The sequence below is a fragment of the Crocuta crocuta genome, unplaced genomic scaffold, assembly GCF_008692635.1.
Source record: "Crocuta crocuta isolate KB4526 unplaced genomic scaffold, BGI_CrCroc_1.0 scaffold337, whole genome shotgun sequence".
NCBI lineage: Eukaryota > Metazoa > Chordata > Mammalia > Carnivora > Hyaenidae > Crocuta > Crocuta crocuta.
In genome coordinates, this window is record NW_027528873.1 from 1,008,333 (window position 1) to 1,035,626 (window position 27,294).

General features: G+C 35.9%; 1 protein-coding gene across 2 annotated transcripts in view; it reads left to right on the plus strand.

Annotated features, from left to right (window-relative positions):
• The window catches only part of ARMC8 (armadillo repeat containing 8), a 106,260-nt gene that overhangs the window by 46,891 nt on the left and 32,075 nt on the right, over nucleotides 1–27,294 (plus strand). For both annotated transcript variants that reach the window (XM_077756667.1, XM_077756668.1), the window contains 7 exons: nucleotides 146–238; nucleotides 5,487–5,567; nucleotides 7,366–7,441; nucleotides 7,538–7,628; nucleotides 9,239–9,299; nucleotides 11,750–11,950; nucleotides 14,633–14,728. In XM_077756667.1, coding sequence (XP_077612793.1) covers nucleotides 146–238; nucleotides 5,487–5,567; nucleotides 7,366–7,441; nucleotides 7,538–7,628; nucleotides 9,239–9,299; nucleotides 11,750–11,950; nucleotides 14,633–14,728 — 699 coding nt within the window. The remainder of the gene's footprint in view (nucleotides 1–145; nucleotides 239–5,486; nucleotides 5,568–7,365; nucleotides 7,442–7,537; nucleotides 7,629–9,238; nucleotides 9,300–11,749; nucleotides 11,951–14,632; nucleotides 14,729–27,294) is intronic.

The window sequence follows — 27,294 nt, forward strand, 5'->3', positions numbered from 1 at the left end:
TTTTGCTATGTTCCTTAAAGAGACTTGATCTACTGTGATTAAGATAAGAAGTTTGCATATGTATCTGCCCTTGGAAATAGTTTGTTAGATGCATTCACAATGCCTAAGCTCCTTGTTACTGTGCTCTCTTTTCCTTCGATTCCAGGATGCCACGGTGATCCCACACCTCATGGCGCTGCTCAGCAGGTCCCGCTACACCCAGGAGTACATCTGTCAGATCTTCTCACACTGCTGTAAAGTAAGAACCAGAGTAAATGTTCTCTGTAGTGTAAAATCTGATATGCTCTCAGGGGATGTGTCTTCTTTGTGTATCTTCCCAGAGATAACGTGCAGATAAAAGCAGACCTGTAGATATTCTTCCCCTTCCCTGTTTTTATATGTAAGCAGACCTGTGGATATATACCTCCTTCCCCTTTTGGGACACACATGGTAGCATTCCATACATACTGTTCTGCACCTTGCATTTTTCATGTCTTAAAACTTATTCCACATCAGTACATAAGAAGCTCTCTTTTTTTTTTTTTCCAACGGTGGTATAGTATTTTTCTATAGATAGACAGAAATTTGTTTAACCAGTTATCTATCGTTGGACATTTGTGTTGGTTCCAATCTTATATTACTATAAAACAATGCTGCAGAAATACCTTGTGTAAAGCATTTTATAAGAAACAGAACTGCTGAGTCAAAGTGTGTGCATTTGTAATTTTACCATATACTTACTGTCTTGTTTTGAGCTTGTACCACTTTATACTCCTACCAGTAGTATGTGATCATGACTATTTCCCTGTACCCTCATTGTTGGAAATTGTTTTAAATGATTTCCTGTAAGGAGAAGTGGGACTTTGTTGAGAGAAATTTCTGTCCCTAAAAGGGCCTGAGTCTAAACTAATAGTGTCATAAAGTGGTATTTCTTTTGCTTCATAGTTTACATACCGAGCGTACTCTTTTTTTTTTTTTTTTTTCTTTTTTTTTTTTTTAATAGTTTATTGTCAAATTAGTTTCCACATAACACTCAGTGCTCATCCCCAAAGTGTCCTCCTCCATGCCCATCCCCCCCTCCCCCCACATCCATCAGTCCTCAGTTTTTGTCAGCATTCAAAAGTCTCTCATGGTTTGCTTCTCTCCCTTTCCCCCACCATTTCCGCCCTTCTTCTCCCCCTTGTTCCTCCTTCAAGTTCCTCCTAATCCTCCTATACGTGCAAACAAGCTTGCTTTGTCCTTCTCTGCCTGACTTATTTCCGAGCGTACTCTTTTGATAGCCATGGGTGATTATTTGAGAGCTTCCTTAATTTCTACACATTTGCTAATTTCTAACCAAATAATTATCTTCTGATGATTCTATAAGTTTTTCAGGACAGCATTACTCACCTACCTTTATTTACAATACAAAGACAAAGTAAGGAGTTTGGGGAACTATAGGAAATATAGCAAAGAGAACTGAAACCTGCATGTGAAACTAGGAAGATCATGGATCTATGCTATTATAGATCCGTTTCCCAAAAAGTGAAAATGAGATCACTTGGCTCCAGAAAAAGTATCATTATAATTTGTTTAAGCCCCCCCATCTTATTTTCATTGCTTAATTCAGTTCTATTTCAGACATCTAGAATTTAAGAATTTTATCAAAAGTCTTTGAAGTTTACTTTTCAGATTCCTTTGACAGTATGTAAGCCAACTCATAGGACCAGGGATATCAAACACTCCGTTAATCTGAGGTGGGCAAAGAAAGCTTTTGAGAAAAATGACAATTTTGTTGCAATTCATTTGCTAAAAATGAGCTGAACTTTTCCAACAGTAAAATGAAGTCTTCTAGCCAGCCCTGGAAGGAAGGTAAAAAAAGGATACTCCAGAACTCCTCCTGTGCCTCATTAAAAATCTTTCTGCATCTTCTGAGTACTTGAGAGCATACCATCTACTAGTGATAACCACAGTAATCCCAAAGGGGCACTGAAAATTGGACCTGCAGGTGTAACTACTACATGTCACATTACTGTGTTATCTTATGGGAAGTTTGAATAATCCCATTCCAGAAGTTACCCAAATAGCTTTAATTTTATTTATTTGTATGTTTATTTTTGGCGAGAAAGAGAAAGCACAAGCGGGAGAGGGGCAGAGAGAGAGAAGAGAGTGAGAATCTCAAGCAGGCTTCTCACTGCCAGCCTCAAACTTATGAACTGTGCCATCATGACCTGAGCCAAAATAGGATGTTTAACTGACTGAGCCACCCAGGCACCCTTCACATAGCTTTTAGAAATACTCATCAGAAACTTTTTAAGTCCTTTTAGACTTGCTTATCTAAAATTTCTCAGTGCTTTTTAGCTGAAATCATGGTATTAATACCATTAAGTCACTAGTTCTTTTTTAAGTTCTCTTAACACTGAGCACCCTCCTGCCACTAACAGAACTGAAGATGTTATCAAAGAAAATCACCTTAACTCAGCTTTCTTTTTGCATGATAATTAGCATTTGCCGTTGTAAAGTAGACTTTAGGAAACATTGTAGCATTTATAAACCCAATGATAAGTAGCCTAAAATAAAATATTAATTTTTCTACTGATTTAGTAATGTGAATCTTTGAAAACAATTGATCTCATGATCTCTGTATAATCATTAGCTATAAAAACCTTTTACTTTCATGTTTTCAGTTTTCATACAGACTTAAAATAGTATTCGTAATAGAATTTTTAGACTCATTCACAATTTGCATATATTGTTGGCCTTTGGACATTGCTAGGGTCAGAGGTGCCAAACCCTGCTCAGTCAGAAATTGGCACATAGCCTTTGACTTCCCTAAAACTGAACTACTAATAGCCTACTATTGACCGGAAGACTTACTGATAAGCAGTTGAGTATTTTGTATGTTATATGTATTATATACTGTTTTCTTGCAATATTTTGTGTGTTCTATGTGTTACATACCGTATTCTTACAGTAAAGCTAGAGAAAAGAATGATATTAAGAAAATCATAAAGAGAAAATACATTTACAGTACTGTGCTGTGTGTATTGAAAAAATCCACATAGAAATGTAGCCGCACAGTTCAAACCCGTTGTTGTTCATGGGTCAGCTATACTGATGTCAGTATTAAATATATTTACATATTCTGGGGAGGGGAAGACAGAAAAAGAAGAGATTACTAAAGCATTTGTCTTATAAGCTAATCCTAATTATGTCTTTGAAATTCTCTCCCTGATATATTAAGGAGCAAAAAAGGACTAGTAATATGAATTGCAACTAAATTGTTGCCGCTTCTTAAACAGGTTACACCAAAACTTCTGAGCTCTATCTTTTGGATTAAAAATTTGGTGGCTTATTTCCTTACCACCCTGTGGATGTTGCCTCACTAGCCCAGGTTCATGTGTGTTGATTTGGAGAGACCTAAGAGAGATTGATAAGAAACAAATGATAGCTCCTTCTCTGGTTGGTTCAGTCACTAATTGCTTCCTTGCAATTGTTTTTACACAATCTTATGTACAAGCACAAAGGAAGAAGAACTTTTGTAATCATTATTTGCTGCAATCCCTGGGGCAAAGAAATTGAAGAATTTAAAAAAAACTATAGTATTTTGTAGGCAGCGGGGAACAGTTAAGTAAATTGCATTGTGCTTGATCTTTTTCACAATACAGCTTCATCATACAGATATTCCATACATGATCTAGCTCTTTAAAAAAAGATGCATGGGGGCATCTGGGTGGCTCAGTCTGTTGAGCCTCTGACTCAATGTTCAACAAAACATGGGTGCCTGGGTGGCTCAGTTGTTTTAAGTATGCAACTTCAGCTCAGGCCATGATCCCACAGTTCGTAGGTTCAAGCCCTACACAGGGCTCTGTGCTGACAGCTGCTTCTCCCTCTCTGCCCCTCCTCCACTCATGATCTGTCTCTCTCTGTCTCTCAAAAATGAATAAACATTAAAAAAATAATAATCTTCAACAAAACATTGTTTTTAATAGACATTAGAAACTACCTAATATGTGTAATGCAGCTTTGTGCGAATAAAGTGTGGATTATTATGTATCAGCTAATACTCAGAAATTAGAAGTTGGAAAATGTATAGAAATTGAGAGAAATTGCTGAAGATTTTTTGTTTTTTAAAGGACTCCTTTAATAGAATTATTACCTGTACAATAGAATATGGCTGCTTTGTGATTCAGGACAATGAATACGAATCTCCCCACTTCATATGATTGATATTTTGGTCCATGAAAGAATGAGCATCTACAGGATAGTTGTTACTTGGCTAAAGAGTGGACTGGAAAAATTGGTTTCAGAGTTTCTTCTAGACTAGCCACTGGTTTCCTTTGGTGAGCCCAGAAGGGTAGCCAACTTTCCATACTGTGTTTTTCTTTTCTGAATAATGATAAGCATGAAGTAGCATCCTTATCCTTGATTTGACTTCATTATTGAATGGGTAGGGGGTGCCTGGCTGGCTCCGTTGGTAGAGCATGCAACTCTTGGGCTCTGGGTTGTAAGTTTGAGCTCTTCGTTGGGTATAGAGATTACTTAAACATAAAAAATAAAAAATAAAAAAATTAGGGGCACCTGGGTGACTCGGTCAGTTAAGCTTCTAACTTTGGCTTAGGGCATGATCTCAGGGTTCATGGGTTTGAGCTCCGCATCAGGCTCTTTGCTGACAGCTCAGAGCCTGGAGCTTGCTTTGGATTCTGTGTCTCCCTCTTTCTGTCGCTGCCCTCACTCGTGCTGTGTCTCTCTCTGTCTCAAATAAACATTAAAAAAAATAAATAATTTTTTAAAATTAAAATCAGTACATAAGAACTGTGGCAATTTCAAAGCCTTGCATAAACCTTTAGCTTCCGTTACTTTGAAGATCTTCAGTAAATTGCTCGGCAGAAGACTATTGATGAAAAATAAAATCTCTGAATTTTCCCATTTCTTCACCTTCCTATTCTAAGAAATGATAACATAAGAAGAGAAATGAGATAGAAACAGAAACCAAAATACATTCACTTCTCAGTATGGAGTGTTGAGTTTTCCACCATCCATTACTCAGACTTTCCTGATGTTTTGAGATAGGTTAAGCTTCAGTCCAGTTCTCCTTGACTAATTAAGAGTTTTAGAGTTCCTCTGACTAGCTCATCAGTCTGAAGTTGTAAGAATGATCACCACTATCTTCAGTGGACACAGTGTAAGGTTATGCACGTGAAATGTAGAACTGACTGGTTCATTCTGTTGCTGTGATGGTGTGTTATTTAAGAACTGCAAAGGGCCTGTGCTTATCAGGATAGCTTCTTTGTCCCCTTTATTGTTTAGGGGGAGGTAAGGAAGCAGCAGTTATACAGAACTGGGATGACATAAGAAATGATAACCCCTTGTCTACTCTGCTTTATTAGGAAGGATTTATGCAAGAGAAGGGTAAATGAGAATTCTGCATTATAGCAAATGTGCTTTTCTACATTTAAGTAGATGTTTTGTTGGAATGAATCATTAACTCTTTTTTTAATGTACTGTTATATTCTCTTTTCTTACAGGGTCCAGATCATCAAACAATTTTATTTAACCATGGTGCAGTTCAGAATATTGCTCACCTACTAACCTCAGTATCTTACAAAGTAAGATATTAAAAATCATGGCTGGATTTTTATACTTTTTTAGTTTCTAGAGTCTTAGTCTAGAAGGCCCACATGTTATATTGCTGCTTTGATAGATACTGTGATCATGAATAAAATTTTATTGATAAAATTTTATGGGTATTGTTTTACTACAGCATCCTCTTTAAAAAAATTTTAAAAGCTACCCTTGCCTTTCCATTTTTTTCAGAGTATGGTTGTGGTTTGGTTTGCTATTGATTTTCACAGTTTCTTCTGCTCTGATGTCAGTGCCAAAGCTGCATGTGAGGTGATGCCTTGAAGTGTGTGTGAACAGTGGCTTGCTGTCAGAAAGGACTTTGATTTAGCCACCATGACTCAAGCTTACAGCGTATACCCACATATATACCAACATTTAAAATGTGTTCTGTTTTGTGTAACTTAGTCAAGCATTAAGTTAAAACTTGGGTCACTTTATTGTTGTCCATCTAGTAAGTTATAGCAAATAATGGGGCATTGTCCTAATTTTGTCACATTAGAGCTGGTATGCCAGGACTTTCTTTCAGAGCAGAGAGAGAAGTAGACCTTTTTGTCTTCTATCCTCTTGCACTGAATCTGATCTGCTCTTTTGGTCCTTAGCTGTATTGCGGTCTGCTGATACCTATGTTCTCCCTACTTGAGGGATCCAAAGTTTGATCTTGGTGAAGCATTCACAAGGATAGGAATGGGGAACGGACCCACCTTGAAATTAGCCAGACCCAGGGGAAGGAAACCTATTCCGAGACTGCTTTGTCTGCCTGGTGCCACGTGGAGGCAGAAAGCAGTCAGCACTGTCACATGAAGAAACGATTGCTGCGGTGGCTATTTACTGTCCCTCCTCATCTCTGTTCTCTAGCTTCATAAACTCCCTCAATTCTCCCTTCTTCTCTTTCTTGTCGTTTCTGCACCAAGCTTCCTTACCAGATTATAGGTTGTGGAAGGAAAAAAGGTTTTGGTGACATTGCTCTTTGTAATGTTTGCTCCATTGTCAGTATCATTGACGTATTTTATGTCTCACATTTTAGGTGTGCACATGCCAGTGCAGCATGTTGTTGCCAAAGTGAGGGACAGGGCTTCTTCACACTTCAGCTCCCTAGCCTGCCAATCTTGAGTGCCACATAGAAACATCATATGTGCACTCAGGCGTGGAAGTGAGGATGAGGTTGTTGAAAACCGAACAGAAAGAAAGAAAAATAATAGCTCTCATAGGAGCTCCTGCAAATTGTAAAATATACTGTATGTGATCAAGAGTTTGGCCCCAGTAATCTACTTTTGAGGAATAGTAGCATAGTTCATGGGTGTTTTAAAAGTTAAATTAGTTTAGTCCTTTTCAGACTTTTACCGTAATTTTGCTTCCTCTCCTGTCCTGCCCCAACCCTATCCCATATATACTATAAGAGCATACTTTTTTCCTTCTTTTTTTTTTTTTTTTTTTGTAGTTTGGGAAGAAGTGTCCCACTTGAGAGGGAGTTGGCGATTAATTGTTACTAAGTTTTATTTGTCTTACCAACATTGTATTTTGTACCTTCTTTTAAATTTGATTAGGAATTTGTCTAAATTTTAGTTGCTACTTTTTCCTTTTCTGTTATTTCAAAATTAATTTTAACTTTTTATAATTAAGTTTAACTTACTGTACTCTTCAGATATACAGGTACTACTTTTTTTCCCTGAGGCCTTCTTTTAGTATTTTAAGCAGATTTAAATTGTTGTTTTTTCAGAAGAGTTTAGATTCTGAGACATTTAAAATTCATACGTGCATTTTTTTGTTTATTTATTGTTACAGGTTCGAATGCAAGCACTGAAATGCTTCTCAGTTTTAGCTTTTGAAAACCCCCAGGTATCGATGACCCTGGTAAACGGTAGGCTGGAACTTTCAGTGGCACCTACATGATTTAATTTAGGAATTTTGTAGATAAAAAGAATTCCTTAATTCTTGTTCTTTGCTTTATTTCTAGTTTTGGTTGATGGAGAATTATTACCCCAAATTTTTGTGAAGATGTTACAGAGGGATAAACCTATTGAGATGCAGCTGACGTCAGCAAAATGGTAAAAGTCAAGACAGTGTGGGAAGAATGACAGTCCTTTATCAACATATTAGCGTATTTTTGGACAGCCTTATTAGCTCACTTCCAGTCTCTGTCTTCTTTTGGGATTTTAGAATTTGCAAGTCGTGGGATTGTCTCCAATTTTATTAAATGGGCATGAGTTTTTTACTTTGCTTCCTACCTGCAGCACGCAGAGCAGCAACACTCATGTAACAACTAAGATGATGTACAGAAAATTACTTTATTTCGTTCTCAACTTACTCTCCTTATTTCAGTTGAAATAATACAGAATTAGATGAGATTTAACCAACTTATTTATGGTAAGGATTAAGACAAAATATAAAGATGTGAAAATATGGAGTGAGAATTAGTTGAGGTTGGTAACTAAGGCATGATTTCAGAGAATATGGCTTCCTCGAATTTAGAGAAACAAAGCATAAAATTATCATAGAGATGTGACAGTTTATAAGATAGTTAAGTTCTTATGAACACAAGTTCGGGCTCATAATCATTCAATACAAGCCAATTCTGTAATTATCAATATATTAGTAGATAGGTTGAGTACCTTTTCTTTGCTAATTTCATTGTTTACTTCCAGTATTTAAGAATTTGTGACTCTTTAGTATTTTGGTGAGAGTAAGGAATTTTCAGTAAATTATTCATGGGCCATGAATTTTTTTATATGAGTATATTATATTTTTTTCATTTGCTTTTTGTCTTCAAAACTGAGCATTTGCCTCTTTGTTAATAAGGTAAATTCTCTCATGAAGCTGGTTTCAAAAAACAATGTGGATAACAAGTCTTAAGATAATGATAAGAGCTGTAAACAATTCAGTTCTCTACAATCTAAGTAAAAATTTTATTTTTTTTCATAGCTTTCTGTAGAAGCCAAGATATTGAGTGTTTTAGTCCTTCCCCTGTCCCCTCAGTTTACTAAAGGAATCTAATTCAAAAAGGAAATTCATTAATTTGAGTTTCTGAAGTGCTCAGTGTTCAGTCCATGCTTAGGGAGTACCAAGTAGTTCTTATTCAAAACCAGATATAATTGTGAAGGTAAATTGTTTTTCAGTAGAACCAAATCATTGACCCAGTTCTCAAAGCCATTGCTGGCAAACTCTGAAGAATTAGTAGTTAATTTCTTACAACTAGCTGTAGGTGTTAAAAGTTAAATGCTTCTTCTGTGATTCTTATACTACCTTTCTTGTAGTTAAAATATCCCAACTTTATTTCATCTTAGACACTGTTAACCTTATATTTATTTTTAACCTCTTCCCCTTTTTATTTTGGAATATTTTAAACATAAAAAAATACAGAGAGAAGTATATGGAACTCCAGTGTGCCCAGCACATAGCTTCAAAGTTTATTCTCTCATTAAGTCTTAATTTTTAAAACAATTTTGTGTGTATTTTTTAAAAATATCTGGCTTACTGTCTGTATCAGTTGTTTTTGAATTGGTAAAACTTAATATGAGATAATGTGAAAACCTTCTCCGTCAAGATAAATAAGATAGCTGTCTTTTTTTTTTCCCCCATAAAATCTTAGAGGCAGGGAGTTTTTCTTTTAGAGCTTGAAAACACAAGCAAAAACTTACTTTCTGCCATCTTATTCCAGTTTAACTTACATGTGTAGAGCTGGAGCAATTCGGACAGATGACAACTGTATTGTATTAAAGGTGAGGTAATTAATTCTCTCTAAACACATGTGAACATTACCCAGTCCTAAATGTTGAATATAAATATTGGCATTCCCATTTCTTTTCTCCTATTTCTTTTTATGCATTTATCACTATGGTTCATGTGCATAGTGTAAAATAACATTAAGACATAACACTTTTCTTTTTAATGAGATGCCATATAAATTGAAATTTTTCAAAAACATCTTTATTTATTTTTGAGGGAGAGAGAGACAATAGAGTGTGAGCAAAGAAGGAGCAGAGAGAGAGGGAGACACAGAATCTGGAGCAGGATCCAGGCTCCAAGCTATCAGCACAGGGCTTGAACTCAAGAACTGTGAGATCATGACCTGAGCCGAAGTCTGACACTTAACCTACTGAGCCATTCAGGTGTCCCCATATGATGCCATGTAATTTTTAAAAATTAGTTTTAGATATATTTTGAGAGTCAAAGTGGAATAGTTCTTGTCAGACCTTTTTCATTTTTACTAAATCATGAGGATATAGAAATCTTAAAAATATGTAAAATTCAGGTGAAATCAAAAATATATTTTAATCTTTGATTTTCATTAAATTTACAACATAATTTTATAGGCAAGCAGTTCACTAGCTCTGCAGTTAAAGATTTGATATCACCCTCATAGCAGATATTCAAAAGACATAATGAGAAAGAAAAGTAACACATGAAAACCATCAACATCATTGTGACATGTCAAAAACAACTAGAACTCAGAAAAACCCAGATACGAGACTGTCCCTAAAAGTTCTAAGACTTCAGTTCTCATTTTAGCACTCCTACCACTGACTGGCTTGGGTAACCTTGGGCACATCCTTTATTCTTTTGGTGACTCATGAAAATGGAGGCAATAATTTTTGTTCATTTGTTCCAATGGGTTATTTTGAAGATAACAGTGTATTAAATACATTAAATGTCTTATTAGTCACAAAAAGCAAGTGTAAATAAATTGATTATCATTTTATGAATGCGAAGTCTCTCATTATCAGTGTGCAAAATGAACCCAAGGATTAAAGAGCATTAAGACTAATGTTTGTTTAGTCTTTGTTGAAGCAAGTCAATTATTTTTATGAGATCTGAAGACCCCCTACGTAAGCAAAACTGTGTAAAATTCTAAGGGCTTCCATGCAAGTAACCTTGGTTTCTTTGTTCAACTGCTCTACCCCTCTCTTTCCTCTTTTTGGTAAACTAGGTTAATAGCATCTTCTGCATGTAGTTTTTGTGAATGCTTAATTCAGTAATTCATGAACTTATAGTATTGATGAATGTTAGTAACTGTTCAAAAGAAAGTAAGAATCAGGCTTTCCTGTTGGAAACCTGGGATTGTATTATAAAGCACACACTAGCCAGATAGGAAATCAATAGTGAACAGTAAAGTGCTAAGCTCTATGATAAAGATACAGTAGAAACTTAGAAAACAGCCAAGCACAGTTGTGCTGACTACGATAACGGAGGAAAACTTCCTATAATTAGAACATTTCAGTTTCCACATCCACATTATTCTTTAAACTGGGTTCATCAGCCTTAGAAATAGTAAACGGGCACCTGGGTGGTGAAGTCATTTGAGCATCCGACTTTAGATCAGGTTATGATCTCATGGTTTGTGAGTTCGAGCTTCCCATTGGGCTCGCTGCTGTCAGTGCAGAGCCTGCTTCTGGATCCTCTGTCTCTCCTTGGCTCGTGTTCAACATTAAAAAAAAGAAGACGAAATAATAACTACATGGGATTTTTTTTTTATCAAGGACCTAATGTAGATAAATTACCAAGACCAGCACTAAGATTTTTGAAGGACCTCAAGTAAAATTGAACTAGTAGATACAGTCATTCTAGGGAGTTACTTGGAAAACCTAATAACTGTGATGGATGCATTTTACTCACATTATTGGAAAACTCATGGAGTCACGGTAAGATCACTGAATTTTTAAAGTTGTATTTTGATTTTGCAGCTGTAGATATTGATCCCCAAACAAAAAATAAAAGTCATCGCATCCATATTACTCACTAAGAAAAAGATAACATACTTTTTCTAAGGCAAATTTATTCCTGATTAAACTGCTGGATGTCTTTTCAGTAAATAAACACATAGAAGAGGCAGAAACATCAGACATGATTTATTAAAGATTCTTAAATGTCTTTTGTAAGTTGTACAATAAAGTTTCAATTTTATCCATCACAAAGGCCTGATTAGAGTTTGTATTATCGCACTTCTGTTGTGTGATTAGACTTAGTGTGCCAACACAAATGATTAATAGACACTGAACTTTGTTTTTACATTCCAAAAAAACCCCTTTCATTCTATGAAAGTCTTAATTCAAACATTTGATGACAAACATGACTGCCACTGTAAACCGTTGAGTTGATTGAGTCAGTTTATGCTCTCTATCAAGCTTTTGCCTTTACCACAAAGCCAATAATTAATTTCACTACCTTCCAGACACTGCCTTGTTTGGTTCGAATGTGCAGTAAGGAGAGATTACTAGAGGAGAGAGTTGAAGGAGCTGAGACACTCGCCTATCTGATTGAACCAGATGTTGAGCTACAGAGAATCGCTAGCATAACTGATCACCTCATTGCCATGCTTGCTGATTATTTCAAGTATCCCAGTTCAGTGAGTGCCATCACTGATATTAAAAGGGTATGTTCTGTTTTCCTTTTCAGCAGCTCAAGTAAGGGATTTTTGTAAAAGGTTTTCTTACTGCCACAACTTTGAACCAATTGATAATTACAGTTCAAAGCCCTTTTAAATGAAGGAATCTTTTCATATCTTTGATAACATAGATGATGTTTTCTGGGTTTTTGAATCCAGTCTGTTTCGTGTGATTACCAGAAATTTTTTATGAAGCAAGAAATCAGGAAGGAAGAAAAATACATTCCTAATTCCCAACTAAAACCCCCAAAATAATGGATCTCTAAACTGGGTGTTGACATTATATCAACATCATCTAATCCTGTGTAAGTTCCCAGAATCATCTCTGTTGCTCTATTCTCATTCTTGAGGTCAAGGGTGTTCTTCTGTGACAAGTGACGGAGTGGCCTTATTTTACTCTCCACCATTGTCTTTCTCTTTCACTGTCTAACTTTTGTCTTCTCTTTCCTTGCTTCAGTTTTATACTATGCTTTGGGTCTGCTAGTCAGTGAAAGCACTATTTAACCTCTAGTTTGAGACCATCAAGAACCAAACTGTGCTTTTCTTAAACTTTTTCTCAAATGTAAGTTCCTTAGAATAGCTAGATATTTATTTGACATTGTTCTTCTCAGCCCATTTGTTATATCCATTTCTCTAAGCATAAGAGAACAACATTCAGTTAAAGAAAGTTTTTTTTAAGGAGGTCATGGCAGAGAGATCATTGTCTTCTAATTAGTAACCAGTACTGTTTCATGAATGTGACTGTGTTTTTGATGCCATTGGTCCCAATGGTAAACTTTTAAAAACTTTCCTCTTGACCTTTCTCATGTCCTTGAGTTCCCTAAAACTTCATTTGGCCGGCATCTGTTCATTTGGCACTTAACATTGAAAATAAAATAAACTCTTAAGGGTTTATCTTTTCTCTGTCTCAGAAAGGGCCCAAAGTAACCTTCACTGTTAATGGTATTAGTCATGTACACTATATGCTAAGGTTAATGGTATTGTTTTTTTCAGTACAGGTGATGGGTTCCATTGAACCAGTTACCTTGTCTGTTTCCCTCTGTCCACTTCCTCACACTGGCACAGTATCTCAGTGGCATAAAGATCCATGAGCAAGTCCTAACTGTGGCTTCATGAACACCCTCAGTTGACCATCCAAGCAAGGCAAATGGGATACTCTGTGTACAGGAGAGTGAGGAAGCATAGTTACAAGAACTTGTAACCTATATATGTGTATATCATTTAACTAGTATATAGAAGATTATTCCTCTGTTAGGGTTTTTGCATTTTATTTCCATCATAGTAAAATGAGAATAATAATTTTTAATGATCTTTTATACCTACCCTGAATATTAGTTTGTTTTGTCATCTGTATTTTGATGGTGGAGTATGTAGTGGTTTCTAACCATAAAAAGGTAGACACTAGACCCATAGTGGGAAGTTCTTGCATGTTAATAAATGCATGATTTTCATGGTGTATGTTAATCCGAGTCAGTATTCTAACTATATGTTATAACTAGAAAGTACTTAAGATTTTAAGAATAGATATTTCAGAACTTATACATCAAAATGAGTGTTGTATATTGGGGAGTTCCTCCCATACTCCATCAGTGCCTGCTTTGATAAAAATATTTTTAGAACTGCTGCTGTTGTTGTTACCCTAACTGATGTTACCAGCTGGATTTATTTCCCCATCTTCACACACCACAGTCAGTAACAATTAACTTAAAACTGAGTTGATGGAGATATATCATTGTTAGGGTTTTCTAGCTAATATGCCACTTAGCTCTTTAGGAAGTTTCAAAGGAGGGTCTTAGAATGTTATAAATAACACATATCAGTGCATAAAGGCAATTCATTTGGAGTGGTAGTCATTTGGGTGAATTAGTTGTAAAATTATTTACATTATTGATAAACTTTATATACTTACTGATTTGTGTTTAGTGATTGAAAGTGTTGTGAGAACATGCATCTATTTCACATTTATGGTAGTTTAGCAAAAGAGGTGTATTTAAATTGATAATTTAGAAAGCCAGCTGTACATGTGTAAAGTTAGCATTAATTGTTTCAAGCCAGTTAGTAATTTTAATAAATGTACAAAAAGCCTCCAAATATAAATCTCAGGTGATTGTAATAGATACATAGCAATCATTACCATGGTGTATTTTTGTTAAGGATTTTCACAAAGGCTTCCTTCTTTTCTAAAATCTTGGATAAATGCTGAAATCGGGCGAGCACTATTCGTATTTAAGAAAATCTTCTAAAGATACTGTGGCAGCATACAAGTTACCAGCTGTATTCTGGGACTAGAAAGGCCTGAGTGTGCCACCTTCTTGAGGAGAGCATTTCAAAGAGCTGATGTGAGCAAGCATCAGTGCCACTAAAGCCACCATCTAAGCACATTGAATATTTAGGGGTCAGAGTTTCACAAACGTCTTTCATATACTGTCCCGGGGTCAAACGTTGTGGTGTTCACTTTTAGACAGAAGCAGACTGCACGCATTCCATGTCCTACTGACACAAACACAGCACTGATTCAGTCATATGTGAACAGAACCCCAAAATAACCAGGAATTCAATGATAGCACTGATATCTTACTAGTGGTTAAAATTTTTTCTAACTCAGTTAGCTTTATTAAAAATTAGACATGTGGACTGAATTGCAATATGTCTTTTTTTCCCCATCCATAGCTTGATCATGATTTAAAACATGCTCATGAACTCCGCCAGGCTGCATTCAAGCTCTATGCCTCTCTAGGAGCAAATGATGAAGACATCCGGAAGAAGGTGAGTCTGGGAGAGGGGCGTCCCCCAGTCCTGACAGCCAGCAGGCAGGGAGTGACGTCAGCCTGAAAGTCGTGGTGAAGAGCACTAACAGTGACTGTTTGAATATAATAAAGCAGAGTGACTAAAGGCATAATTGAAGAATGAATGGGACCCGGATTTGGGGGGTTGTTTGTTTGTTTTTAGAACATAGAGTGGCATGGCCGTGCTGGAATGACAAATAACTGGCGTGCTTTTTTCTGTCATTAATATGAATTATTATGTTGCACATTTTTGCATGTGTTCTGATAAAAATCAATTCTAGCACTGTGAAGCTTCAGACACCTTGAAAGATCTTAACACTAGAATTGTAAATGTTATTTATGGAAATACGTTCCAATGCCATTGAGAAATTCAAATCCTTATTGTATATTGTTCTTTGATATGTGGCTTAGTTATGTTTTGATTTTTTTTTTTTTTTTGCTACTGTGCAAGTTTGATGTGAATAAAATCTTTGTGGAATAATGATTTTATGTTTAGTGAGTGGTCATCTGAATTTTCCAGTTCCCCAAAAATGTATCACTGGTATAGCACCTTATGTTACTACAGTCTAGTCTAACACTGAATTCATGTTCTTTATGAGAATAGTTCTAAGCCAGGACTAAAGTATAATGGTAAGCTCTGACTTGGCTGCCTCCACAAACCAAAAGAATGGAGCTTCCCACTCAAAAAATTGTTAGATAAATTTTACACATGGCTTTTAGGAACATCAGTAAATTAATCCACATGTTCTGTCTTGATGAATTACAGCAGAAAGAGCAAATTAAGCATTATTTACTGAACATGGCAGTTTACTTAATCTCCCATCTGTAGCTCTGTGAGAAAAATCAAAAGTATTGGGAATTTACCGTGATTCAGAGAAGTACTTTGGGCTTATAGAGAGAGAAGTATGGAATACCTGTAGGTTTATTGAAATAAATTGAAAAGGAGCCATTATTAAAGAAAGTTGAAATAATAGATGAGATATGTGAGTAGCTTTGATTTAAAAATCAGTGTAAAAAACACAACTAAGCTGAATGTTTTCCATGTAGCCTCAATTTAGTTCAGTTAACAAGATGTTTTTGACTTGAAGTGTTTTAGTAAGTATCTATGAAAATCCCTTTTGACACTTCTAAGCTTTCATTTATCATCTGTTACTTCAAGGGAAACATACTAATGACAATTCTTTGTGTCTAAGCATGTTTTATGGATGTTGATGCTGATATGTTTCATTCAGTTTAGGTACATGGTATATTGCAAGGGAAGAGGCTTTTATGGCAACTCATATAGATAAAACTTTTTTTTTTTTAATTGACATGGACTGTATAACTTAAATATGTAATGATTTGTTTTGGGATGGTTATTAGGCCCATTGGAAGAAGTATTTTACCTATTCTTTTAGCTCAAGAAGGCTGTGTCATGGACTGAAAGGGAGATAGATAGATGGAACACAATGGGGGAAAGTAGGATGTCCATTTGTACTTCTTTGTACTTTTTTGTTAATAAACTATTGTTTTGGAATTAATGACTTAATTTGTGATATCATGTTCTAGAAATACTTGGAATATAATAGTCTGATCAGTAGTCTATTAAAACTTGTATTCATAATGTGTATAATTTCCTGGCAAGGCTAAATCTTGATAATTTCTGTAGAAAGATGACAAATAAAGAATAAGTTATAATTACTATAATTTTTTTGTGTGGTAAAGAAAAGATACTGTGGCATTCTTTGTAATGGGGGTTATAGAGTTATTAGGAAGATATTTAATCCCGGGAAATTAAGTGTTTGGATAATTTACAGTTTATAGCAACTACTAAAGAGAGAAATTGTCAAATGGAAAATATATAATGATTTTGTGATAAAAATCTGCATAAAAATGATGCTTAGGAGTGGAGAATCCTTATTTTCAGTGTATAAAACATGGTAAATGATAACTCTTCCTTTGAATGCACTTATTTCTATTCCATTTTTTTGTTAAAATTATCTGGGTAGATTTTTATTTACTTTCTTCATGAAATAGTTATTTACTTTTTACACTTATGCGTTATAATGTTTGATTGTATCCTTTTTTGTGTAGATTGTTGAAGTACAATGTTTATTATTGTTTTATTTTTTAATGCAATATTTATGCTTGTCAAGGTGGAATTTCAGTTACTGAGTTAATTGAGTGGAGAATCTGTGAAAGAAATTTCAAGGACTGTAGACCTGTTCTCCCTACCCCTCCAAACAAAAGCAACAAAAAGACTTTTTGTTTGTTTTAGGATAAAAATATGAAGTGTTAATTTGGTCTGAAGTTTAATTTGGCTTTTAAATTAAAAATAGGAAAGTAATTCAATAAATATAGGAAATAACATACATCCCATTGCTGTATAATGGCCAGTGAAAGAAATGAGGCAGAATGAAGACAAAACTAGAGCAAAGAGGTGGAGACAGTGAAAGGTACACATAAAAATAAAGGAGAAAGATACAGGCCTTCTCTCTTGATAGAGTTAGTCTATCTTACTGCTTCTAAAGACTTCTAAAGGCCTACTTTTCCGTTCCTCGATCCTTCTCTCCGAGGTAGACAAAATTAAGCTAAAGACTGAATATGACCTACAGGTCAGAAATTTACCACTTCAGCTTTGGAGCAGTGTTGGTGGATTCCCATTAAAAGAAATCAACTGTATAATAGTCTTTGGAACCTAATAAGCACTGAATAAATATTTGTTGAATAAATATAGAAATGAAAATATAGAAACCATACTCAGAGTGATATTTCCTTTAATATGCTTGGCTCTTTCTGTATTCTTCCATATAGAGCAAAGTTGGTATTCTGATTCCTGGCCCTGCGTTCTTTATCACTCTGTGGCATACTTAGAGGTGTCCTGATTTCCCACAGTGTCCTCTTAGAAAATGAAAGAGGGTGGAAAAGTTCTGCAGGTGAAAGTGGAAAACATTACTGTTGGCTGCAACATGAAGAGGGAGAAGCCCAAGAGAATATGAAGGACAACCACTGAGCTTAACAACTGATGTGGCCTGACCATAATGAATTTAGAATTCTAATTCAAGGATTTGGGTCAGAGAAAGCAAGGGCAGAGGTAACAATTGAGAGCTCGGTGGAAAAGGGTCCAGAATACATTAGTGGGAAGAGTACTGACAGCAATGCCAGGTAAAGATTAGCTGTAATCTCTTCTGTGGGCAAAGTCTAGTTTCTAATGGTAGCCTTTACTGCATATTAATGCTAAGAAGCATATGTTCAGTTAATGGGACAATAAAAAAAGAGGAAGATACCTAACAAATTATTTCAGATAATGGCATCCCCAGTCAAAACTCCAGTCAGCAGTTAAGTCATGCAGAGGCAGTGTGGCAAATACTCCTGTAATTATGAAGCCAAATCCTTTATAACCAAAAATTCCTCTTATGAAGACCCTCATTTGATTGATAACTACTGATCATCAGTTAGGTTGGAAATATAAAAGGATTGTCTCACTTTTACTCTCTTCAAGGAACTAGAAGAACTTACCAGAAACAAAGTGTAAATTGAGGAAAACGAGAAGTAGTAATTATTATTCAAGGAAATTAGTAAACCTAATAAGATGTGATTTTTATTTTTGATAAAAATGAGACACATTACAAATGTTAAATATAGTACTTATTGTAGCCTTTGCTCCTTTGTGATATCTGAATAATGGAGCTTCTCAAAAGTTTTCCTCTTAGATTTTGAGTACTTCTATTTTAGTTGCAGATCCCTTTTAAGGAACTAGAGTGTAAGCTCCATGAGGGCAGGGATTTTTTTTGTTTTGTTTTGCTCATCACCATATTCCCAGCATTTACAGCACTGCCAGGTGCATAGTTTGCACTTAATAAATATTTGAAGAAGGAATGAAAGGAAAAAAAAAAAAATCAGTGATTGGATAGATGGATGAGTGTACCATATTGCAAAATTGCATTCTTAAGCACTCTAAATCTAATTATATATGGCCTCTCTGTGTTAAGAACTTCCATAACTTTATTAGCAGTTACACAGGTATATGAAGAGTCGAGCTTTAAAATACAGGAAATCTATCTCTGATTATATAGGCAAGGAGTTTCACTATACTAAGCCCAGAAAAAAAATGCAAGAAATTTAGGCAGACAATCCTAAGGGGTACCTTCTCATTTTGGTATAGATCAAAAAGAACATGTTTATGGTATGGTAGTTGTTTAGTTTTGAAATAATTTTTACCATTATTTCTTTGCTTTTTTTCCTGCCTTACATGTATGAGGCTAAAAAATGTATAGCATTCACAAGTATGAATCTGGACCAGTGTGCCACATCTGTGTAAAATATTATCTCCTCTATTAATGAATGTCAGATTTTAAATTCTGCATAGATTGATTGAACTGCCCACATTGTATAAACATCGCCCAATGGGTGGAAGGAAGGGGAAAGCAGAGGTGAGGTAAAGAGCAGTAAGACATAGTGTTAAGACTCAGCATTTATAATAAAACCTCAGTAAGTCAGAGAAAAGTAAGAAATGGCCAGTAAGAATTTGCTAGGGGATCAAAGAATTATTGGGAACTAGTTAAAATGTACATGGTGATATCAATATAGCTTTCCTTCAATAGATTTGGAAATTAATATTTTTGCTATTTTTAATTTTTTCTAAATGCCTTTTGTATTTTCAAGAATTGAAAACATGAAATCTTTTAAGTTTCTGTTCTTTGTGGGAGGAAAAAAAAAATCATCTAGTCCCAGNGAAAAAAAGGAAAACAAAAAAGGAGATGTTGTCACTCTCCATTTTTTCCTAGCACAGGAAGTTGTATCTGCAGGGTCATCGTGGTGATGATTTCTAATGTATTTAAAATATTTAGCATGGTGCCCATAGGTGCTCAATAAATGGAAACATTTGTTAGAGTATCTTAAATGATTTCATTGGAAGATTAAAAATAAACATATTTTTAAATGTATTAGAAAAGCTGAACAGCATTGGGGCATACATTTTTTGAAGTTTGCAATGAAGAAGTTTGCAGTGAAGATAGTGATTTTATGCTATAAATTTCCAAAACTGTTATTCATTCTAGTAAAAAGAATATTTGTATTTCAGAAGCATAAGCTTTTTCTATAGTTTATCTCTCATTAATGATGCTTTTTTCCCCTCTTAGATTTTTAAAATACTGGTTTTCAAAACCTTTCCTTGCTGTAGCTATAGCATGTTCTCCAAAGCACCAAATATAATTTTTTTCTTGGAGTTAAGTAGGATATTACAATATAAATCAATAATGGGTCAGAATCATAGGTAATAGATGTCTTGAGAAAAATAAAGAGGCTAGATTCTGCCTAACTTTGGTTATCTAAGTATTACTGTCCATAGTTGCCTTCAATGTCATTTCTCCAAAGGGTCATCATTTGTATAAAATCCTATCCCAAATATAAATGTTCAAAATTTGAACAAATGTACATTCTGTATTTTTAAAGTTACAAGATTTTAAAGTATAAACATAGGTCAGTTTTTCTTAGTATCTTTCTGCTATGAAAAATTTGCCTAAGCATTTCACTTTTGAATATTTTTATCATCCATTGCAGCTTGCATTTATTACTAGTTTGTCTTCTGGGTGACAGTATGATTTTACCATGAATTTATATTTTTAAATATTTTTTTGCAAAGTTGAGTAATTTTAAATGGCACAGTGTCAAATTTCTGTATTTGCCTCTGCCATGAAATTGGGCAGATGCAAGGAATTATTTCTGAGCCTTAGCCTGCATGTTGAAGCAAACGCCTTGAACATTTTGAAGGTTTTCGACGGTGCCGCAGAAGTAGCACTCTTCAGGACCTTGTCTCTGCTATTGAATAATAAAATTCATGCAGAATTCAGAATTCCTTGACTTAATCTGTGGTTAAATTGTTAGTTATCTTCTTAAGGCTAATCTACCAAAGAATTTTAAATGAACTCTACAGCATTCTTTCATGATGGTAAGTATTTTTAAAGAGTTAAGTGTGACAGCATACCAGGTTTTGCCACTTGCCCACAGTATTGAGACCGTTGGCCTTCAGCATACTGAAAGAAGCAAACCTGGGAGTGATAATGCTATGTACATAATAGAGGTATTTATAAAATGAAGTAATTTTTATTTCAGAGTTTCATTAAATGGAGACCTAAAACTGAGTATTAAATTATTAGTTGTACTGTAGTTGCATTAACCAATGAATTACAATTCTTAAAGTATGAAGTACTGGTTATTTTGTTAGTTGTTTACAATCTACTAAGACATATCTTATAAAGCAAGAAATAGGTTAAAATATGATCTTTATTTGATCTGTAGAGTGAAATTAGTAACTTAGTTGGGTTTTCAGAACATTCTTTCTGGAAATGAAAGAAATGTTTGGGGCGATACAATATTTGTGGAATAGGAGACTTTTAGAAAATCGAGTTTGTGATGAGGATCCAGGATCATTGGTGCTGCACGTTTCCCCATGATTATAAATCCTATAGCATAGGGCTTGGCAAACAGTACCCTGTAGGTACTTACTACCTACGTAAGAATTCTGTGACCTGTCAGTTCACAATGGTTTTTGCATTTTATGTGGTTGGTGGGGAAGAAAAATCAAAAGAAGAATATTTCCTGACATTTGTAAAGTCCATTAAATTCACATTTGTGTCCATAAAGGTTTTTTATTTTTTTCAGTTTTATCAAAATATAATTGGCAAAATATAAAGTTTTATTGGAATATAACCATGTTGATTTATTAATGTGTTGCCTATGGCTGTTTTGCACTCAGTGGCATGTTTTGAGTACTTGGTGACACAATCATATGCCACAAAGCCTAGAGTATATGCTCTCTGGCCCTTTACAGAAAATGTTTGCCCACCTTGTGCTAGTAATGCATAGCTACAAATAAATGACCATAAACCAGTGTGGTGAAAAACTTTGCTTCCCATTTGCCTCTTTGTAATGGGCTTTGTAGAAAGATGGGGCCATACCAAAGCCAGGGGTGGGGGAGAGGTCAGCTGTCTAACTTCCTGAAAAAGAGGCATCATGAAGTGTTTATGATATGATATTATCACTGGATACTATTCTACATGTTGATTCCCTTGTTTCAATGATTTTGGCATATAATGGACCGCAGACAAATTGGATAATAGCTATGTAGGAAATGTTATAAGATTCTGTGTATTGGTTAGCAAAGTTGCTTGAATAAGACTTTTCACCATCTCATGAGAAAAAGATCCAGTTCATGTATTAAGCAATCATCTATTCAGCTTTACAGCATATGAAGCATTCTGTTATATCATATTGGGGGGCATACAAAAATTATATAACTTAATTACATCAAGAGATAACTTATTTAGGAAACCTAATTTAGTATAACTGCTACCATTTATGGAGCATTTACTGTGTGCTAGACACTGTGCTAAGCATTTGCATGTTATTTCCCTTAAACCTCCTATGACCCTGTGCGAGATAGCTGTTGCAGATTAGGAAATCAGCAGTGTGACCAAAGCCACCCAGGTAGTAAGTGATAGCACCTATATCATACTCCAGTCACTTACTCCAAAACCCATGCTGTTAACCATTATTTTATTCATGTAAAATTAAATACCATTACTAGAGCCAAATTATGGTATAAGATGGTGAGAAAATTCACAAGAGAATGTGTGATAGTCTAAAATAGTTGAAAATGCTATCAGTTGAGAGAACTTATTAGCTGGTTGCAAACATCAGATTCAGAAAATCTATCTTTTCTCTCACATAGTTTTTGGTACAAAGTGTGTAGTGAGGTTCTTTAATTATTTCCATTTATTCATCTGGCATGTATGATATATACCTCCTCCTGTGTGCCCGGGAATGAAGGAGACTGCTGTGTACCTCTTAGGAGCTCACAATTTTTTTTTTTTTTTTTTTTTTTTTTTTTGGGGGGGAGGGAGGGAAACAAGGGGGGGGGGGGNAGCTCCAGGCTCTGAGTTATCAGTGCAGAGCCTAATGCAGGGTTCAAACCCGTGAACCATGAGGTTATAAGCTGAACCAAAGTCAGACGTTTAACTGATTGAAACCACCCTAGTGCCCCTAGAAGCTCACAATTTAAAGTAGTTAAGATGAGACACTAATTGCTCTGTCAATTCCAGGACCTCATGGGTGCAATTAAAAGCATTGTCCACATTGAAAACCAATTTTATCATGATCAGTACAGCCAGATATAATTAAAATACAGCTTTACTTAAAATAGCCTGTTATGAATGAGTCTGGAAGAGCCCATCTCTTATATAATAGTCCATCTCAAATAAGAGTTTATTTGGGGAAAAAAGTTTATTTGAAAGTAGCTTCACCTCCTTCCAAAATAGTGAAATCAGTTTCAGAAGTTTTGACCCACAGAATGAAGGATCTTCATATCTCTGTTCTACTACATCAGTTGGAAATGTTTTTCTAAGGGCACTGTCTAGGTGTGACCACATTGCAAACTAATGTTCTAGAAAGGAAGCATCCAGAATTAATGTCACACGGGTACTGTTTCAGCTTTTTATTTTGTAGATAGCTTCCTTATAGAATAGATTTAAACTTAAGGCAACTTTTTGTATCATCTTTTAATAGTTATCTATTGTTAGGCTATAATGTTCATAACTAGAATATATAAACTCCATAGAAGCATTACCTGGCAAATAGTAGATGCTATGCTTGTGTTTACTGAATAAATTGTGTATGTCTGGACATTAAAATTCAGTCAGCCAACATATGGGATAATTAACACTGTTGCATGCATGGCTGTTTATATAGAGGAGTAGGGGCTGAGCAGGGCCATTATTTGCACAGTTCTTAGCAGTCCCTAATTCAGATCCATGGAAAACAGTAAAAGGTGGAGAGGAAGTTTCTAGTTCTGTTATTTGAATAATAATTTTTAATGGTTTTATTTATGTGCTAAAATAATATGTCAGCAGCTATTTATGTCCTGCCATTAATCTGATGATGAAGCTTTAAAAATCAAACTGTTATATGTAGAAAAATATTTTTTCCATAAAATGTTTATCTATTATTAGACATCATAAGTATTTCTGATACAGTGTGTTTGGTTTTAGGAGAAAGAGAAGTTGGGCCAAGAGAGAGCTCCCACTTCTTTCCAAAGCATTAAGAATAGTTTAGAAGTTTGAATATTTCTTCTAAACATTTAATATAAGTGAAAGTTACTCAGCTATTAAGAGAAAAAGGTCCCGAGGTAGAAAGTACAAAATACAACATAAAGAGACTTAAAAGCAAGAATGAAATATAGAAGCTTTAGAATGGGCCCACTGTAAGAACCCCCTCCACTTTGTCCTCCACTCTTAAAGTGAAGTGCTACTGTTCCCATTGGGCCTACAGGAGGGGTTAGGTTTTAATTTAGTTCAGTGCCTTCAGGAGAATGGAAGAAAATGAGGCCCTGCAGATCAACTTTTAAGAATGTTTTGTCTTTCACTTCTCTGGCTCAGAGAAGATAACTATTTCCTCCCACCCCCTGCCTCCTAAGATCATGAAGTTAGAGAAATTTGGTATGAAAGTGGGAATAGATAGCAATTGAAGACTAAGAGAATGGAAGAGATACTTTGTAAAATGTTTACTGAGATTCCAGAATATAATATGTTGCTCAGTGATTTGTCCTAAAAGAAGCTGTGTATCTTTTAGGAGAAAAAAAAAAAAAAGGCTTTGATAAAAACTACCCTTTATTTAAAAAATATTTGAGGAAAATGTCAGAAAATCATACATGGGAGCAGTGGCAAAGATTAAATAAAATAGGCTGTGGATGGGAAGGCCTATAGTTGTCAGGCAGAACAGATGGGGCTTTTGGCCTGAGAACAGTAGAATATTCTGTTTAGTATCTGGAAGCTAGATACTGCTTCTAGAATGGAGATCAGATCATCAGGGAATTGAATGGAAAAGTCTGTGGAACTCAACTCTTATGGTTTCTTCACAGTGTTTTCTTGGCTTATCTTTTCCCCATTGGCTTCCATTCTCTCAACCTTTGACGTTTTTACCCCCAACACAAGCTAAATCATTGTTTTGTCATTTTCTTTCTTGGAGGCCTTATGAATTGTACCTGTTTTTCCCCCCATGGCGGTTCAGTTTATTAATGATGACCTCTCTTCTATAGTATACTAATTTTTATTGGCCTAGGATGTCAGTATATAAAATGTAGTTTCCACATCACTGATAACTTTATATTTTCTTTTTAGCACTGGTAACTTGTTAACTTCTCTTTTTCCAGTTTTCCAAGTCAAATCTCAATTGCTAAGCAAAAATCTCACTCTTAAGCACAAGTAGAGTGGAACTTACACTAGAAGTAAGAAAACCCAGTGGCGCCCTAACCCTGTTCGCATTTGCCTAGAGAACCTTGACCAGTGACTTAATCTTCCTGAATTGCAGAGACCTCACGGATGAACTAAAGAAGTTGGAGGAGTTTATGTCTAAACCTCCTTCAGATTTTAACATTTTCAACTAAAACGTTACTATACCTGTGTTTAATTCCTTCAGATAGTTAAGTCTGCTACTGTCAGTGGCATTGAAAAGAGGCTTCCCAGCTGAACCTGTTTAGGAGCAGGAATTGCAGCTGCCCCTTGCTTGTTCCTTGGGAGGCCATGTGCTGTTGGGGTGTGTTTGGTTTGCTCTTTTGTTTTAATAAAGGAATTGGTGTAAGGATGTACTCAGGAATTAGAAATATTAAGTGCATTTCCATGATATGCATGGCATCATGTCTTTTGGCTAAGTATTCTGTGGCAAAATCAGTATGGACATTTCCTAAAACCTAGGGAAAGTTTGGTCTTCCATTTTTAGCACTGGATCCCTCCCCAGACACCTATTGATTCTACTTACTCCACCAAATGAGCTGGTTGTACATGCTTCTCTCATTCTAGGGTCTACCTTGTCGTCTCATAGTCCGTCTCAAGTCCTTCCCAGCCTCTACTCTTTTTCTAAAACGAGTCTCTTGATTGCACTGACATCAGGCCTTGTGTTCACAGGGCTTGTCTGCTTAAAAAAAGATAAGTTTTATGAGGGGCTGGACCTTTAATAGGTGACCCCTGGGACTCCTCTACATTGATACTTACAAAAGAGTCACCATCCACACCTAGTAAGTTCATTGTCTGTTGTAGATCCTTTTTCCTTGCCAGACCTACTCTTTCTTCCTGACTTCCGTGTGCTGCATCCTGCTTGGCTGCTAGTCCATGCTGCTTTAACTAGACTCTCTGGATTTAATACCACATCTGCTTCAATCTTAGATCTGCCTCTTCTGACTTAAAAGTTTGGGTCCAAGTCTTTACTCTTTCTGGCCATTTCTCTCTTGTCATCCTCTGTTAAAACTTTCTGGAATTGAGCCTACCTGGAATTAAATTGTATTTGCTTGGCCATTATGCACATTAGCATAAATAATTGACATTAAGAAAATACCCACTTTACCATCCAGCTCCCTTGACTCCAAGACCACCCACTTTGAGCTATCTGTGAAGTTTCTTGACACCACTAAGAATCTGCCTGTTTTTCACAATTAGCCTGTTTTGATCATAGTTCAAGGTCCAATCTGAAGTTGCGAGTACCTGGAAAATGCTTCATCATGGGTCATGCTGGAAGAATCGTTGGGTCTTGCTTTTAATTCTCCTCTTCCAGTTCTTCATATGCTCTGAGAAAAAGATGGTATGTGACTTGGCCACAACTAAGGTATGAGTCCACCAGAGCTCATGGAAGGCTGGGGAATTCCTTTGTAAGCCAAGGCCATTTTCATCATATTAACATTCTCATGTGTGCCATGAATCTTAGGATTATCTGGGTTCTGCCTTTCCCCCATGAACCTTCTGAGCTGACTACCTTTGTCTCCCACAGGTCATAGGGTTCTCCTATTCCATTGATAGAGGTGTCAGATCTTCATCTACCCCTGCAAGAGCCACAATGACCAAGAAAAAAGCTTAGCAAAAGCCATGTAGTCAGGAGGACTAAAGGCACCAGCAGAGAAATACATAGCGCCTGGTCCATTGACCTAAAACTTGATCAGTTTAGGATACAGCATTTTTATATGATTTACTTCCGAAGTTAGATTTACAACCCAGGCCCCTACTCCTGGAAGAGCAGGTAAAGAGAGATGGTGCTTCCACTCTGAAGATTCATCCACTACTTGTATTCCTGATCAGGCACATGTCTGTGTAACAGAGGGCACTCCCTCCCTCCCTCCCTCCCTCCCTTCCTTCCTTCCTTCCTCCCCCTCCTCCCCCTTTTTTTAAAGCAAATTCAACAAGCTATGCCACAGGGCATATTTGCTGAACTATGGCTGGGGAATCTCCAACAAGAACCTTGAGGCAGAACAATTTCAAGCTTCACTTGGCATTGCTCATATAGGCTGGAAAGACCTCCGATCCTTTGCAGGGGGTAGGAATTGGCTCTCCAGCGTTATCAAGGCTTTGTAGCACAGTACCGAAGTTGTTGAAAGGCACCATGGAGAATGTGTTTTATTGTGCTTGGCTTTCTAACCCTAGGTCTGAAAAGTTATCTGGTGCTGTTAGGCCTTCATGTGGGTCAGGGCGCTATGGCAGTAGCCAATGCTAACTCCTTTCCAGCTGATGTGACAATTTTTTCTCTGAA